This window comes from Lepisosteus oculatus, chromosome 21 (assembly GCF_040954835.1).
Source record: "Lepisosteus oculatus isolate fLepOcu1 chromosome 21, fLepOcu1.hap2, whole genome shotgun sequence".
NCBI lineage: Eukaryota > Metazoa > Chordata > Actinopteri > Semionotiformes > Lepisosteidae > Lepisosteus > Lepisosteus oculatus.
In genome coordinates, this window is record NC_090716.1 from 4668344 (window position 1) to 4682590 (window position 14247).

Consider the following 14247-nt stretch of genomic DNA (forward strand, 5'->3'; position numbering starts at 1 on the left):
AGACCTGACTAAAAGTTAGTCAGTTAAATTGCTCCAATTAAGGGCTACATAGCAATAATTAAGAAATACAAATGGTCAGTTACATGTTAAATTGATTTAAAGATACCATGAAGATCTGCTGGAGTGGCCCTCATGGTTCAGAATCTGGCACCCTTGCTCAAAGTTAGACAGCTGTTCATTTTTATCTTATTTGCTGAGTCACTGGGTTTGGCGTACAGTCAGGGCTTTCTTTTTCTCTAACAAAAGCGAAAGAACACTGATTTAAGTGCTGTAGTTTTGAGGTTTTGTGAAGAAACGGAAGCATAGAAAAATGCTTAAGGAGCTGTCTTCATTTCTTGCTGAGGTTGGTGTGTCAAATGCACCTTAATCAAATGCATTTGCCAAATTGTATCCTTTCAGAATTTTGAGATCAAATTCAAGAGTGCATGCCTTTTTTTTTGCTGTGACCGAGATAGTACAAAGTTCTTGGTGGATTCGTGGAACAAATTCATCTTATCAACGAGTTTAAGAATAATCATCCATCTTTGCTGATCCTTAAAGCTCAGGCTTAGAAACTGAACCTTTTTTTCTCATTCCTACAACATAGCAGAAATCTGTACCTCGGAAGAAATGTGCTGCCTGCAAGATAGTGGTCCACACTCCCTGCATTGAACAGCTCGAAAAAGTAAGTAATGGTGTTTGCTTGCCTGTTGAGGACAAAGTCAGCAGCGCATATGTATTGTATAATGCCATCTTTGGCAAAACATTCACGTGTTTTTACTCCTCCTTCAGCTCTCCTCCCAAGATGATATGTCACCAATAGGCAGTCTCCCTGACCAGGACACTGCCAAAGGCTCTTGTTTTAGAGTGAGAATTGTTTCACGTTCCCTTGGACTGGGTGGGCATGAATTGGGGGAGGCAGTCATGCCAGTGTTTTGATCCACAGCTCTCTTTGTCCTGATTGGCTTGGAATTTAACAAGCCATTGAAAATAAAATCAGCTCATCTGCCTCCTAGCTGTGAAAGGATGGTGTTTTGGGATGCAGGTAGCCTTTGGGCATGGGTTTCTGGTTGCTATTGGCCTTCCTTTCTCTACTGGGCAGAGGATCGCTCTTCGCTCCTTTAACATGACAAACGAATGGTGTACCATCTGTGGGTGAATCGGAGTGATCAAGTGATCTGTCTGATTTTCTGTTTTTGGATTCCAAAAGAAAATCAACCCCTTTTTTTTAATTATGATCAATAATGTAAGGTCATTTCTTTTCTTTTCAAGTTTCATGCAAGTTTGATAAGAAATTCCCTGGAGCAAGAATGTAGTCTTTGTTTTCACAGGCCACCCACTAGCGAGTCTTCACTGTCTCGTCTATAAGGCCCATGGAGAACAATCAACTCGGTTAATATTAACTTTATTAGTGTGTTTTTTTCCCCCGGTTATTGAATAGAAAAGCCTTTGGCTTGCTACCTCTGAGGACATAGTCAGTAACACCTATTTTTGGATGTTCCTCAGACTTCATGAACATGGAAACTGAGAGGTGAACACATTTTCTCTGTTATGATCATCCTTTTTGGCAGAAGCATACAGTGAAGTTAAATGGTGAAATAAAACGCCTTTGGTGGTGAGAAACAAATGACCGTGCTTGCGACCCGACATATTTCTTTTCTGAAAGCATGTGTAGGAATCCAGGGTGGTGATGGATCTTGGCCTGGGCTGCAAGCTTGAAGAGACTCTAAATCCCTGGTCCTGGGTAGCTCTAATCAAGCACGTTTTATAGGTAGCACTTAAGTCGGCAATTTCTAAAGGTCTTGAGCAATTTACTGTAACTATGATCAGTTAAACAGGAGGTGTGCAATTACTGTACATAATTCAGGGATCATTTGGAACACAAATCAGAATATCTCTCAACCTTCAAGAACCAGAGTTTCCAACTGGAATCCGGAATTCTGGTAAAGAAACCAGAATTTCTTAAAGGAGTGTTCCTAACAGGAGAGTCAGGGCAACATGCGAGAGGAACTGTATTGGTGCTCCCCAGGAGCAGAGCTGGAAACTCCTGCACTAATGGGACAGCTGGCAGAGAGTATTTTATGTTTCCTCACTTGTTGGGTATTTTATGCAAGAGAGCAAAATTGTTTATCTTTTTTTAGCTGTTTTAAAAGCACAGTCCTACAGGGACGGCGATGAGATCGTGATTAATCTTGATTTTGTTCTAGATATTTAAAGTGCCTTGATGGGAGCCACACAGGGAGGACTCGTGGACTCTAGTTTATCACCTGCTAGGCGGCAGGAGGTTGCCTGCTTCTCTCTCTGGGCTTGGTGGTTGAAACAGAGTTGACTGAGGGTTGGATTGGCTTAAACACTGAAAATTTTCCACCCTTTCTCGAGATGATCATTGGTGACTGCAGGGTACACAAATGTCACTGTGAGACTTTTGGGATCCATCTTTTTGCTAAATACAGCCCTGTGATTGAAGTTTGCCTGGGGCCAAATTAATTAACACTTTTCAATTATGTGGTGCAGCTCCATGTGATGGGTTTTTATTAATTTTCTATTAATGGAAAACCTCTTGATGTTAAACTCATCCTTTCTTTGTGTCTGTAGATAAATTTTAGGTGTAAACCATCGTTTAGGGAATCTGGATCAAGGAATGTGCGAGAGGTAATTACACCTTTTTTATTTCTGTTGCTTTTATTTTGGCTGAAAAGTAAATGACTAGGTATGGGTGGGGGGGGGGACTGGGACATTTTTTTACTCACTAAAAACAGGCAATATTAGTTTGTAGAGCTAAAAAATAAACGTTAGTTTCTGAAGCTTAGATTTAGATCACTTTTTAAAATCATGCACAGCATTTGAGTTTTCAGTTGGGTGAAGGATTAAATGCTTTTCTGGTATATTTCTGAAGCATGAGCTCGGCACCCAGCTGGGTTACAGGATATATGCTGTTTATTTGAACTGCTTGAAAACCATACACGGTTTAGCCAAGACAACCTGTAATGCTTTTAATAGTGATGTACAGTACATATATAGTGATATTCTCTTTACTGTGCAACATTAGGTTATGTGAAACTTACATCTGACATGAAGTGTCACATTCCACAAACAGCTGACACCCTAGTCTTTCTCTCTTGATTGCATTTCAGAAAAAACCTTTTACTTTTCCTTTTCCTTGCTACCTAAAAAGCCATGCTGCCTTTATTTTTTCCATCCGTTTATCTGTATACTTGTGTTATTCCATGCATTTGTCTCATCTTTTTCTTTTCTTTCCATCTGTCCTACATATCCTGCAACTTCCCTTTTCCCATCATGCCTCACTCTTGTTAGCCAACACATGGCCGAAGATTTCATAAAAAGCCCAGGCCCCTTCTGGGCCTCATATTGATGGCTAACCGCATGGCGACCGCTTGTATGACACAGAATAAGGTATTTCATCCTACCTCTCCAGGTGTGCTGGCAGAGCATGCACGTGTTTTGAATAGCCAGGAGCAAAAAAGAAAAAGAACTGGAGTGCTAAACACTCTGTAATTTCAGAAGTGTAGCATCATTAGCCACAGCAGTGGTTTTAACTTGACATGAATATTTAGTGTGTGGAGGGTTTTGGTCTTTCTCTAAGTCAAATATTTTACATGGCGCAATTTTTTTAGTGTTTTTGCAGACTTGCACCCATTCAAGAATTTTATAAGCATCGCCACGCTTTCAATGTGAGGATAAATCTTGCCAAGGAGCGTTGCCTCTTAATGTTTCTGCCAAAGGACAGACGCTGGTTCTCTTGCAAGATGCTGGATCAGTAGAAACAAAAAGGGCAGATTTGGACTCCAAAGGGCCAAAACAACCAATCCATCTATACATTTTTCATTCATTTTTCAATTTTGTCATTCACCAATTTTCCTTACATCTTTGTAGCCCACGATTGTTCGGCACCACTGGGTTCACCGGAGGAGACAGGAAGGGAAGTGCCGGCAGTGTGGAAAGGTGAGAAGAGGAGCAGGAGTTGGGAAGAAGCAAGGGATGATGGGAGCAGGGACCAAGCCAGCCATGCTGTTGAAGCTGTTTTGTTTACTCAGACCTTAGTGATGTAGTTAGAGATGGAGTAAATATGTGTGTTCTCAAAAAACAAAACAGAAATGACTGGGCGAGCTAACTACATCAACTACTGTAGTTTATTTTTTAAGCAGCTTTCTTAATGGGTAGCACATACTTAAAGTGCTCAACATTTCAACATTTAAAGCTGCAGATTCTGAAATTTGCAATATCTGGTTCACGTTTTTCCCAGTTTTTTTTTCAATTATTTCTAATTTGGAGGGTGCTGTTTTGAATGGAAGTGAAAGGAAATTCTGATTTTTGTTTACAGTATGTAATTACGTAACGGTTCACCATTCCATCTATTCTGCATTTATTGGCCATCAACACGTTTACATAATCATTAGTATTGCTTCTGATTTTGCTTCTTTGCCCTTCGAGTTGGTTTTATTTCGTTGTTTCTGTAATGGCCGTTTTCACTTTTTCTCCCAGGGTTTCCAGCAGAAGTTTGCCTTTCATAGTAAAGAAATTGTTGCCATCAGCTGTTCCTGGTGCAAACAAGCAGTAAGTCTTCAGAATGTTAAGGAGCAAGTTAAAGGTTTATTCCATACTGAAATTGAAAAGAAAAGAAACGCAACATTTCAGCTGTGGAGCCTTCTTCGGGTGCGACCACAGCCAAAACGTTGTTTCCTTTCTTCTCTTTTCAGCGTTGAATAAACCTTTAACTTGTTCCTTTGCAGCCTATGCATGCTGACGCAGCTACCTACTTGAACTACTTCAGAATGATAAGCCTTTCACTGTATATTTGTGCAGAGGCAGTGGAGAACTACTTAGACCTTAGTGATGGAGTTAGGAATGGAGTAAATATGTGTAGGTATCACAGCAGCATCTTGGGTAAAAATAGCAGATTTCACACCTACTGTAGGTCCTGGGAACTGATCAAGACAGCCCCAGCAGTGGCAGTTCCCTTCAGTGGACAGCAGGGCTAGGTTGCAGTAACCCCTGCTCTTTGGATGTGTATCTGGACTTTTGGCAGTGGGTGACCAGTTGGCTGGCTGTTTGGGGTGTGGCTACAGGCTCCGTGTTGCTGATGCTCTCGTCTCCCCTCTTTCCAGTATCACAACAAGGTGACGTGTTTCATGCTGCAGCAGATTGAGGAGGCCTGCTCTCTCGGGGCTCACGCTGCCGTCATCGTCCCCCCAACCTGGATCATCCGTGTCCGGCGACCCCAGGTACGGGCAGCAAGCTTTTCCCACTCATCCCAAACATTCCTCCAGCCTCCCCACCCCCCCACCTTCTTCCCTGTTTATACCTCATTTCTTTGTGTTATGAATCGATCAAAAGAAAGAACAGTGCCGAAATGCATCCATGCATAGAGCATGGATTAACGTTTGTTGCTAACACTTCAGAAAAATCTTAAATTCTGCTTCATTATATCCTTGATTTTGACCACTGGAGGTCAGTAACAGCAGTTGAATTGCAGGAGCTCCTCATCAATCAACACTAATACGACAGATCACTTTGGGATTAAGCAGAAATATTTTACTATTATTTTACCCAGCTCTATGAAAGTGTCGATTTCAAATGGGTGAGAAGTAACCATAAGCACTGCTCAATGTATTAAAAGCATTTTCTTTGAAAGAAAAATTGATTTTTTTTTGTAGGATATCACTGGTCTCCTGCGTTTGAATAGCTATTTGATACAACTGAACATTGGTGGCTGCCTTCTCAAATGTTTCTTTTTATATTCAATAGTTGCTTCATAATAGTGGCACAAAGAATTATTTAAAAAGAAAAATCTGCCAAAGTTTTTTTTTCTTCTTTTGTAGACGTCACTAAAGTCAAGTAAGAAGAAGAAGCGCACATCCTTCAAACGCAAGTCCAGCAAGAAGGGAGCAGAGGTGAGATTGTCTTCCTGGCAGAGACGTCATCCACGTTTGCTGATCAGAAATCAATTTTAATGCTTACAAATTGGATGTATACTATCCTCAAGGTGAAATACTATCTATTGAGAATTCAGAATCCTCAAGATCACTGACTCATTTATTTCTGCGGCATAAAAATTGAAAATACACAGGCTGGAAGTGGAAACACAAAATACTTTTTTGCTCAAACAATTCTTGGAATATAGCCCAAGCTAGCTACCCATGTTTTTGAAGATGGTATCCTTACTTCTTTCAAGAAATGGCTGGATGAGATTCTTGGATCAGCTAGAAGCTAACTTTGAGCCAAATGGCCTCCAGTCATTTATAGCCGTTATGCTAATGAATATTTTCAATACCACTGAGGAGAAAAGGTGCAGTACTATCCTTTAAGATACAATGTAAAAAAACATGAACACACATCCTTTTAGCCTTCTCGTAAGGCAAATGGTTGTTTGGAACATTTCTAGGGCAGCAAAAACCTCGTTTTTTTTCATATCTCAAACTGTCACTTCTTAATGACAGCTACAATACACTATCATTGAGTTTCACTGCAAAATTGTTACAGATTGCCATCACTAAATGAGAATTACAGAGCAGTAGCCTGTAGGCCAACATCTTTGATGAACTGATGTGATGGCACCCTTCTGAATAACAGCTTAACAAAAGCATTATAGACCAAGATTATTGATGACTCCAATAATATAGTAATTTATGTACTGTACTAGTACCATTACAAAAAACACAACTATAATGTTACTTATGAGCTTTAAAATATAACATAATTTTACATAACATAAAGTACAATTTAAACTGATTATGTTGTTGCTGTACAGTTTATTATAGACCTCTATATACACAATACATTCAGTACTACGGACTAAAAGTAATGTATTGTAAATCAATATTGTTACTGATCTACAGTAATTCATACTGTAAGTACACATCTCTATTGAATTACAATACACTGAGTTAGGAACCTAATATTCTACAGTATATAGCAGACTGATATCACTACCTAATTTGGATTGCAATATAGTAAATTAGTGGAATGGAATGTTCCGACTCACTAATACACATTACTACTGTATATTGCAATCAGAATTACTTTAGTACTGCACATCACTGATCGTCAATGCTATTAAATATACTGTATAATGTAATATAAAAATATGTTGTCCTTTTGAATTTTTGGAAAGGCCATTTAAGACCAAGGGTGAAAAAAATCATTCTTTGGTTATATCTATGGTGCAGTTTTCAATACAATGCCTTGCTCTATACCTGTAATGGAACATAAAGCTGGGAAAGGTGACATTTGGTGATATTTGTGATCTCACTACTCTTTGATCTGATAAATAAAACAAAACACCATTAAAGATTAACACCATAAAATGATCATACGTTATATTGTAAATTGCTGATGAAAACATTTTAGGTTCAACCTTTTGAGGGTAACCAGGTTGCTCACCTTTCGGATTATTTTAAGGCCTTGGGGTGTAAATGGATTTGTCAGTGAATCTAGCTCTGTCGTCATCAGCCCAGAAGTGGCCAATGTCATAGTTTTCCGGTGGTGCCATTAAACACCCTGCTATTTCTCTCCAATACTCTTCTGCTCTCCAATCTTAACAAAAAAAAATGCCAGTTTCCAGTAACTGTTTCCTAAGTATTGTGTTTAAAGAGTTATAACTAGGCGCTTAATCTGTAAAACAACAAATCTAATCAACATAATGTACCTGCATTATAAGGTGGAGGTTAGAATTAGTGTCAATGCTTTAATACACCTTTAGTTTATTTAGCAGGAGGAATGGGTCACTGGTATTCATGTCCTGTCAATGAAGGTACCTGTGGCTCATCAGTAAGGTTTCTAACGTTGGCTCTGTGATACACAGGAGACCCGGTGGAAGCCATTCATAGTGAAGCCAATTCCTTCACAGTTGATGAAGCCTCTTCTGGTGTTTGTGAATCCTAAAAGTGGCGGAAATCAGGTGGGCAGAAATCAGCAGTGGTTGATTTTTATAAGACCTCTGCAGAGGTTTGCAGTCTCTTACTGTTCTTTTTTTATTACCACATTGTGAAATTGGCTTCTCCTTTACAGTATAGTAGGTGTACAATATTATGCAAGTGTGTATACAAATTTCTAGAAATGGAGTGGTGCTAAATTTTGTATATAATTCACAGATTGCCTTTTCACTGACTGTGAAGCTGCTTTCAAAGATGTTTTTGTTCAAAAATGTTAGCTTTCATTGGATATCAAAGCCTCAGAGAAACCTTTGTGAAATTCTCTGATGTTTACTTGTGCTGTTTTTCTTTACTGCATGTTCATTGTTGTGTCAGATTCAACAGATTTAACTGACAAACAACCATATTCATTTTGTTTTGGTCTTGTGATGAATTTGACTGCTGCAGTTGAGATAAAACTTAAGTACCTTGACATATTGTTTCAGCATCTCCAGATTTAATTTAAACATTCATAAGCGACTTCATCAAGGAAAACAACATGCAGATAAATGCACTGGAGCTCTGCTTTAACTTGCAGTTTAAGCTACATTGAAACAAATTAAACAGGAACTTGAAAAAAACTGGAGACACTTCAATAGGATGTGTATTGTTTATTTTTCATCCAGGGAGCTAAGATAATCCAGTCCTTCATGTGGTACCTCAACCCACGCCAAGTGTTTGACCTCAGCCAGGGAGGACCTAAAGAAGGGTAGGTACTGAGAAGGAAGGCACAATATTTCATCCCTCTTTAGGGCCGATGCTCCTCAACACATTTATAGTACATAATATCCAGAACCTTGCTGGTCAGGTGCACTTGGTCCAAGTCCCTTTTTTTAGTGATACAGTTGGCGTGATTACCAGGTGTTGGGTAGAGCTTTTTTGTGGACCCCGGAGTGATTTAAGTCTTAAAATGCAAATGTACTATTTGTAGATTGATTTTACTTGATTTTAAACGCCATTATCTTTGGTTATTACTGAAATTTTGTTTGGGGGGAATGTCAAAGACTAGCATCCTTTGACTTTCTCATTGTAACTATATCAGAGGAATCTGCACCCTGTCTGATGTGATGGTGGGGAGGCAAAATGTTCAAGTGGCCTAAGATGAAATCAAAGCTCAATGTCAGATGGAAGCAAAGCACAGCAGTATTTCTCAGGGTTGTTGACTACTTGGGTCTACAGTACATACTGTACGTGGACTAATCTCTGAGGTTTTTACGGTGGGGACATTATCACTTGCTTAATCTATGGAAATGTATTCCCAAGTGCAGAGGCAACCAGTATTGACACTTTGGAGCCTTGGCTCACATGCAGATTCAACTGGGATGGCAAACCCATATGCATATTATTAATCTGCACAAAAATCCCTCTAGATTTTGAAGCGACTCCTACTGCATCAAACAGCACTGGCCACATAAGAGGTGACAGTTTTCAAAGTTTCATCTGCACTATGATGATTCTCTCTCCTGTGGACTTCATTAACTCTGTTCCGTTATTCCGAAACATAATTAAACTTAATGGCCCGTAATAATTTTGTCAGGTATATTCTGTTAATGAGGTCTTGCATCTAAGTCAACCTTAGGAAAGATTATAAAGAAACATCAGTGTTCAATTACCTACCTTTCATTATAGACACAGAGTCCTCGCCAATTTTCATTAGACCTTTATAATGCTGTTCATGAGCGAGCTTTGCCTTCTAGCATTGCTGTTACTATGGATTTATGGCAAACCTGGTAAAGTATAGACCTATTTAAGAATCTGCAGGGAGTGATTCTGTTGCCCTGCCATAGAAGTCAAACAGCTTTAGCGCAAACTGTCTTTAATATTTCTTTCCCTTTTTCAAGGTTAGAAATGTACCGCAAAGTCCACAATTTGCGAATTCTGGCCTGTGGTGGTGATGGCACTGTGAGTATTTTGTTACCTGCAAAATTATCTGCACGCTTGCCTTTTCAGCTGTACAGTGCTCCAGGAAGTGGAAAGGCATCTTTTTGTTTTTGCAAAAAGAGGAAAGCACAGTAAAACGTAAAAAAAAGGGAGATCAGTAGTTAAATCTAGTAACTGCCACATGGTCACAGCTTGTGTTTCATAGAACAGGGCTGTACAGTCCTAGCCTTGGAGCATCAGTGTCTCTACAGGTTTACTGTTTCAGCAGCAGTGTCTGAAGAACTAAGGAAAAATGTTAAATATGTCTGATTCAGCCAGTGGTCATTTGGCCTGAGCCGGAATCTAAACTCTGGGCATCTAGCAACCAGACAGGATTGGGAATCGTAATAACAATTCAGTCCATCTTACTTGATCTCTAGTACAATTGCTTCATGAATCTTATCAAGACTTTTCTTCAAAGGTATTTTGTTTGGAAGAGTGTGGGGCAAATACTAAAGTCTCTGCCACACATCTGTATGGAACTGATTATTTATAGCACAGCAATGCTTAGATTGAAACATTTCAGTGTTTTACCAAATTGCTTTGGCAATTCCAGATTGAATTTAAACATTCTTCAGTTTTTTCATTTTGAAAGCTGTTTTTATTGTAGATGCTACTTATTGCTCTTGACATTCTCTTGATAGATTAAGGCACTGATCTGCGATTTACATCCCCCCCCCCTTTGTTTTCTGAATTACTGAATATTCAGAAGAGTAACCTGTTGACTTCTTTAGTTTCTCAAAGCTCTTCAGTGCGTTCATCAGCCTCACCAAGCTGTCTTGAAAGCTCCCAATCAGACAGATATGTCAGTGCAGAGTGTGCATACTAACCTCTGGCAGTGCTGCACCTGGCAAGATTATTTTGCAAACTAATCAAGAGATATGTGCTCTTCCTGATGTGATGCTTGTTAGTGGTTTGCAGGTACTGTTTATAATCACCGTGTATATAATGTGTGCTGTTCAAACTTTTACACACTTGGCAGTCCTTTGTGACAGATCCCCACAAACCTCTCCCCCAAAACACCACCACTGTCCCAATCCACACGTTTTGGGGTTCTGTGACTTACAGTGCTGTCATTGTGTATTTACTGTATCACTTCCCTAGCAAAAATAAAATAATCTTGCAGAACACAAATTACCTTGGAGAAAGCTAGTAATATTTCCAACTGCTCAAATATGAGACAATTAAAGCTCTGAAAATAAGATGAGTTCAGACCACACGGGTTTTTAACTAAAATATTAAAACTTTGAATATTTATCTTTGTAAAAATCTCTACTGACAAGGTTGGGTTTATTTTTATCCTGGCCTAATCACGCTGGCATTCTGCTTTAACGTGATCGTTGTGCTAAGGATAGTTAGCATATTCCAAGCTGCGTCTTTTCCACATCAGTGCTTCTGTGGATTGCATGGCAAATTTGATTAAGTCGTGGTTTTCCTTTGGTGATTTTATGCGTTTGGGCCATAGAGACAAATCCAGGTTGGGTTAATATGACAGTGAAAATAAACGCTTTGACATCCTTGCTCAAATACGCCACTGCTAATTCACTAGGGAGGGAGAAGTAGATTGTGAGCGGTTAAGAAAAAAGCCAATTTTGTCATTTGAATTAATAAAGCTTGCCTTTTCTGGGACAAGGAGATGATGCATTGTTAATAAATTATCAGTATGAAACACTCAAGTGGATGTTGGGTATGAAGGTTGAGGTCTGATGTATGATGAACAAATCGTTCAAGTATTTTTTCCTAGGATAGTGAAACCCTGCATGAACCTACAATGTGTTATAATTTATGTGCCAAGTAGATTTCAGAATTGCTCACAGGGATAGGAAGTAACTACCGTTTGCTCTAAAGTAATTCATCCATCCAGTGTCCAAGTACTGACACTGAGTACTGACTTCATCCATGCTGATGCCATTAAAAGATCTGTTCAAGCACAGAATGAAAATATTGTCTACAAACAGTGGCTTCTTCTGTATGGCATATTTCCCGACACGTTAATGTAAAGTTTCTTTTAATTCATGAACAGGCAGAGCACGTTTGAGCAGAAATATTAGCAAATATCAGAAACAATGCAAAAAATACACCCATGAATACTAAATACTGTAGTCATGTTTAAAATGGATTTATCTCAAGAGAAAAAAAATTGATGGAATACGGCGGGGCTGCATAAATCACCTTGGCTGAATAGGAACACTATTTTAAATTATTTTTTTGTGGAAATATTAATCCTTGAGTTTATTTCAAGTATTTGTATTTGTTCAATCCAGATTTTACAGAACTTGGAACAAAGCGAAAACAAAGTAAGGCCTTCTCACCTGTTTAATAGAGTGTGGGTAACTTGCAGGTTGGCTGGATCCTGTCCATCTTAGACCAGTTGCAGCTGAGCCCGCAGCCAGCGGTAGCTGTTCTTCCTCTGGGCACTGGGAATGACCTGGCCAGGACTCTGAACTGGGGTGGGGTGAGTCCATCCGCCACTCTTTGTTTACTTTCTTTAATGTTTCTGGACTCGTTGGTGGCACAGCTCTGATGAGTTTTGGGATCCATCTCGCCTACACATTGTCAGATTTTGCGTTGTGCTTTGGGTCACACCACAGAAACCAGTTTAAGTTAGTGAGTTTTGTCGGATGCATAGGTTGGACACTAAATTTATGAACTACAGCTCTCACCTTGCTTTTTCTTGTCTCACATTTAGGCATCATAGTGCCCCTTGTAAAAAGTTCATGAACTGTTTTAAATTAACACTAACTCTGTGATTAAAACATGTTTTACTGCTCAAAATACTCGCTAATCAGCCTGTCTAACCAGTATGAGTAGAGCTCCTGACCTGCTGTCATGGAAATGCGCCTGCTGGTGTTCTGTGCTCACAGGGGTACACGGATGAGCCCGTTTCCAAGATCCTCTCTCATGTGGAAGATGGAAATATTGTCCAGCTTGATCGCTGGAACTTGATTGTGGAACCAAATGTACAAGCAAATCCAGAAGACAAAGATGAAGGAGCAACAGATAAGGTAAGCCGGCTTCCCTTAGATCTGGTCATCCCAGGAAACAGCTTGCCTTTGCCTATATCAAGACTCAAACATTGGCAAAGTAATGACCACCTCTTGCCATTCCCATATAGCATTCTACTTTAAAATGTTTGATGCTGACAGTCAAACCCTAACCTCACCCACTTCCGCCTGCATACATATAAATGAGTATTATAGCATACCCAAACCTACATTTCCTTTCTCCTGATATCATTTTAGTGATTCAGTCCTGCAGCTCTCTGTGGCTCTTCATTTCTTTGGCTAGCTCAAAGGAAACTAAACCTGACTGCTTCCTCTGACTCGGCAAACTGAGCATGCCCCAGCACAATTTGGAAGTTGAATTTCTCCCCAGAGTTTGGCGCACCTGAGAGCTCCAATCTACTTCTCCCTCCTATCCGGCTTCACACTTCTCTCATCAATTTCTCGGTCTCTGTGACATGCACCCTTCGCCCAGTCCACCCAGTGACCAATATTCTCTTTTTGAAATGTGCTGGCCTAGTAGTAATGGGAAGGTCATGGGTTTGAATCCCAGCTGGGACATGATTGTTGTACGCTTGTGCAAAACACTTCCACTGAATTGTTTTAGTGAAATACCCAGTATAAATGGGTACAAATGTAAGGTGCTTTGGAATCACTACAAATTTTCATTTGTTCAGTGATCTTATCCAATTTCTCAGGCCAGGTTGCACTGAAAAACTGATTATTTCACAATGGTAGTTGTCACAATATGTGGTAAATTTGATCAGCAAATATACTGTGTGAAATTAATTTTTATCGCTGCTGTGTTTAATTAATTGCTTAGAAGCCAGTATACAGTAACACTTAAATCCTTTGATGCTCATAAATGTTAGGTGGTAGACCTGCATAGTAATGTAGTGTAACGTGTACTGTAGCTCCTGCAGTATTAACATACTGTATAGTTAGTCTGTGATGAGCTGTTTATCATGTAGGGAAAATGTGTCGAATAGACATAATTTTTCCATAATGGTTTGTTGTTGGTGTCACTGCTGAATCTCAAACTGAAAAAAAATGACTCAATTAAGCATTCAATCTCATCTGACCGTTAATGCATTTAAATAGGTTTGTATCTGTTTAAACCAACAATCAAATCATTTTAAAGGAGGAATTTGGAAATACAGTAGCATGGAGAACAATTTTTAAAAAGAAAGTGGTGAGTGAACCCCTTTAGCTGGTAACTTTGAGCTAAATTAATATCACCTTCCTCCTTTTGAGCCTCTTAGTAAATTATTTGATCTTATAATATGTTTGTAATGGAAAGGAAGGGATGATAGCGTTTTTGCGTTTAGCTCTAAATAGCCAAGCGAAGCTTCATGGGGCTGCAAACCGGCTGTGCTTAACCGAGAACTTTCTCAAGATTGAAGTCTGATTGAAAT

The 14247-nt window shown here is 39.4% G+C and overlaps 1 protein-coding gene across 14 annotated transcripts in view; it reads left to right on the plus strand.

Annotated features, from left to right (window-relative positions):
• dgkza (diacylglycerol kinase, zeta a) overlaps positions 1 to 14247 on the plus strand; it is a 174900-nt gene that overhangs the window by 101607 nt on the left and 59046 nt on the right. For 6 of the 14 annotated variants that reach the window (XM_015338596.2, XM_015338597.2, XM_015338587.2 and 3 more), the window contains 13 exons: positions 587 to 664; positions 772 to 846; positions 2575 to 2631; positions 3295 to 3393; positions 3874 to 3942; positions 4483 to 4554; positions 5106 to 5222; positions 5820 to 5891; positions 7802 to 7897; positions 8537 to 8619; positions 9752 to 9812; positions 12172 to 12285; positions 12695 to 12835. In XM_015338596.2, the coding sequence (XP_015194082.1) occupies positions 587 to 664; positions 772 to 846; positions 2575 to 2631; positions 3295 to 3393; positions 3874 to 3942; positions 4483 to 4554; positions 5106 to 5222; positions 5820 to 5891; positions 7802 to 7897; positions 8537 to 8619; positions 9752 to 9812; positions 12172 to 12285; positions 12695 to 12835 (1134 nt within the window). The remainder of the gene's footprint in view (positions 1 to 586; positions 665 to 771; positions 847 to 2574; positions 2632 to 3294; positions 3394 to 3873; positions 3943 to 4482; positions 4555 to 5105; positions 5223 to 5819; positions 5892 to 7801; positions 7898 to 8536; positions 8620 to 9751; positions 9813 to 12171; positions 12286 to 12694; positions 12836 to 14247) is intronic. The other 8 variants (XM_015338600.2, XM_015338601.2, XM_015338593.2 and 5 more) reach the window with 6 other exon arrangements.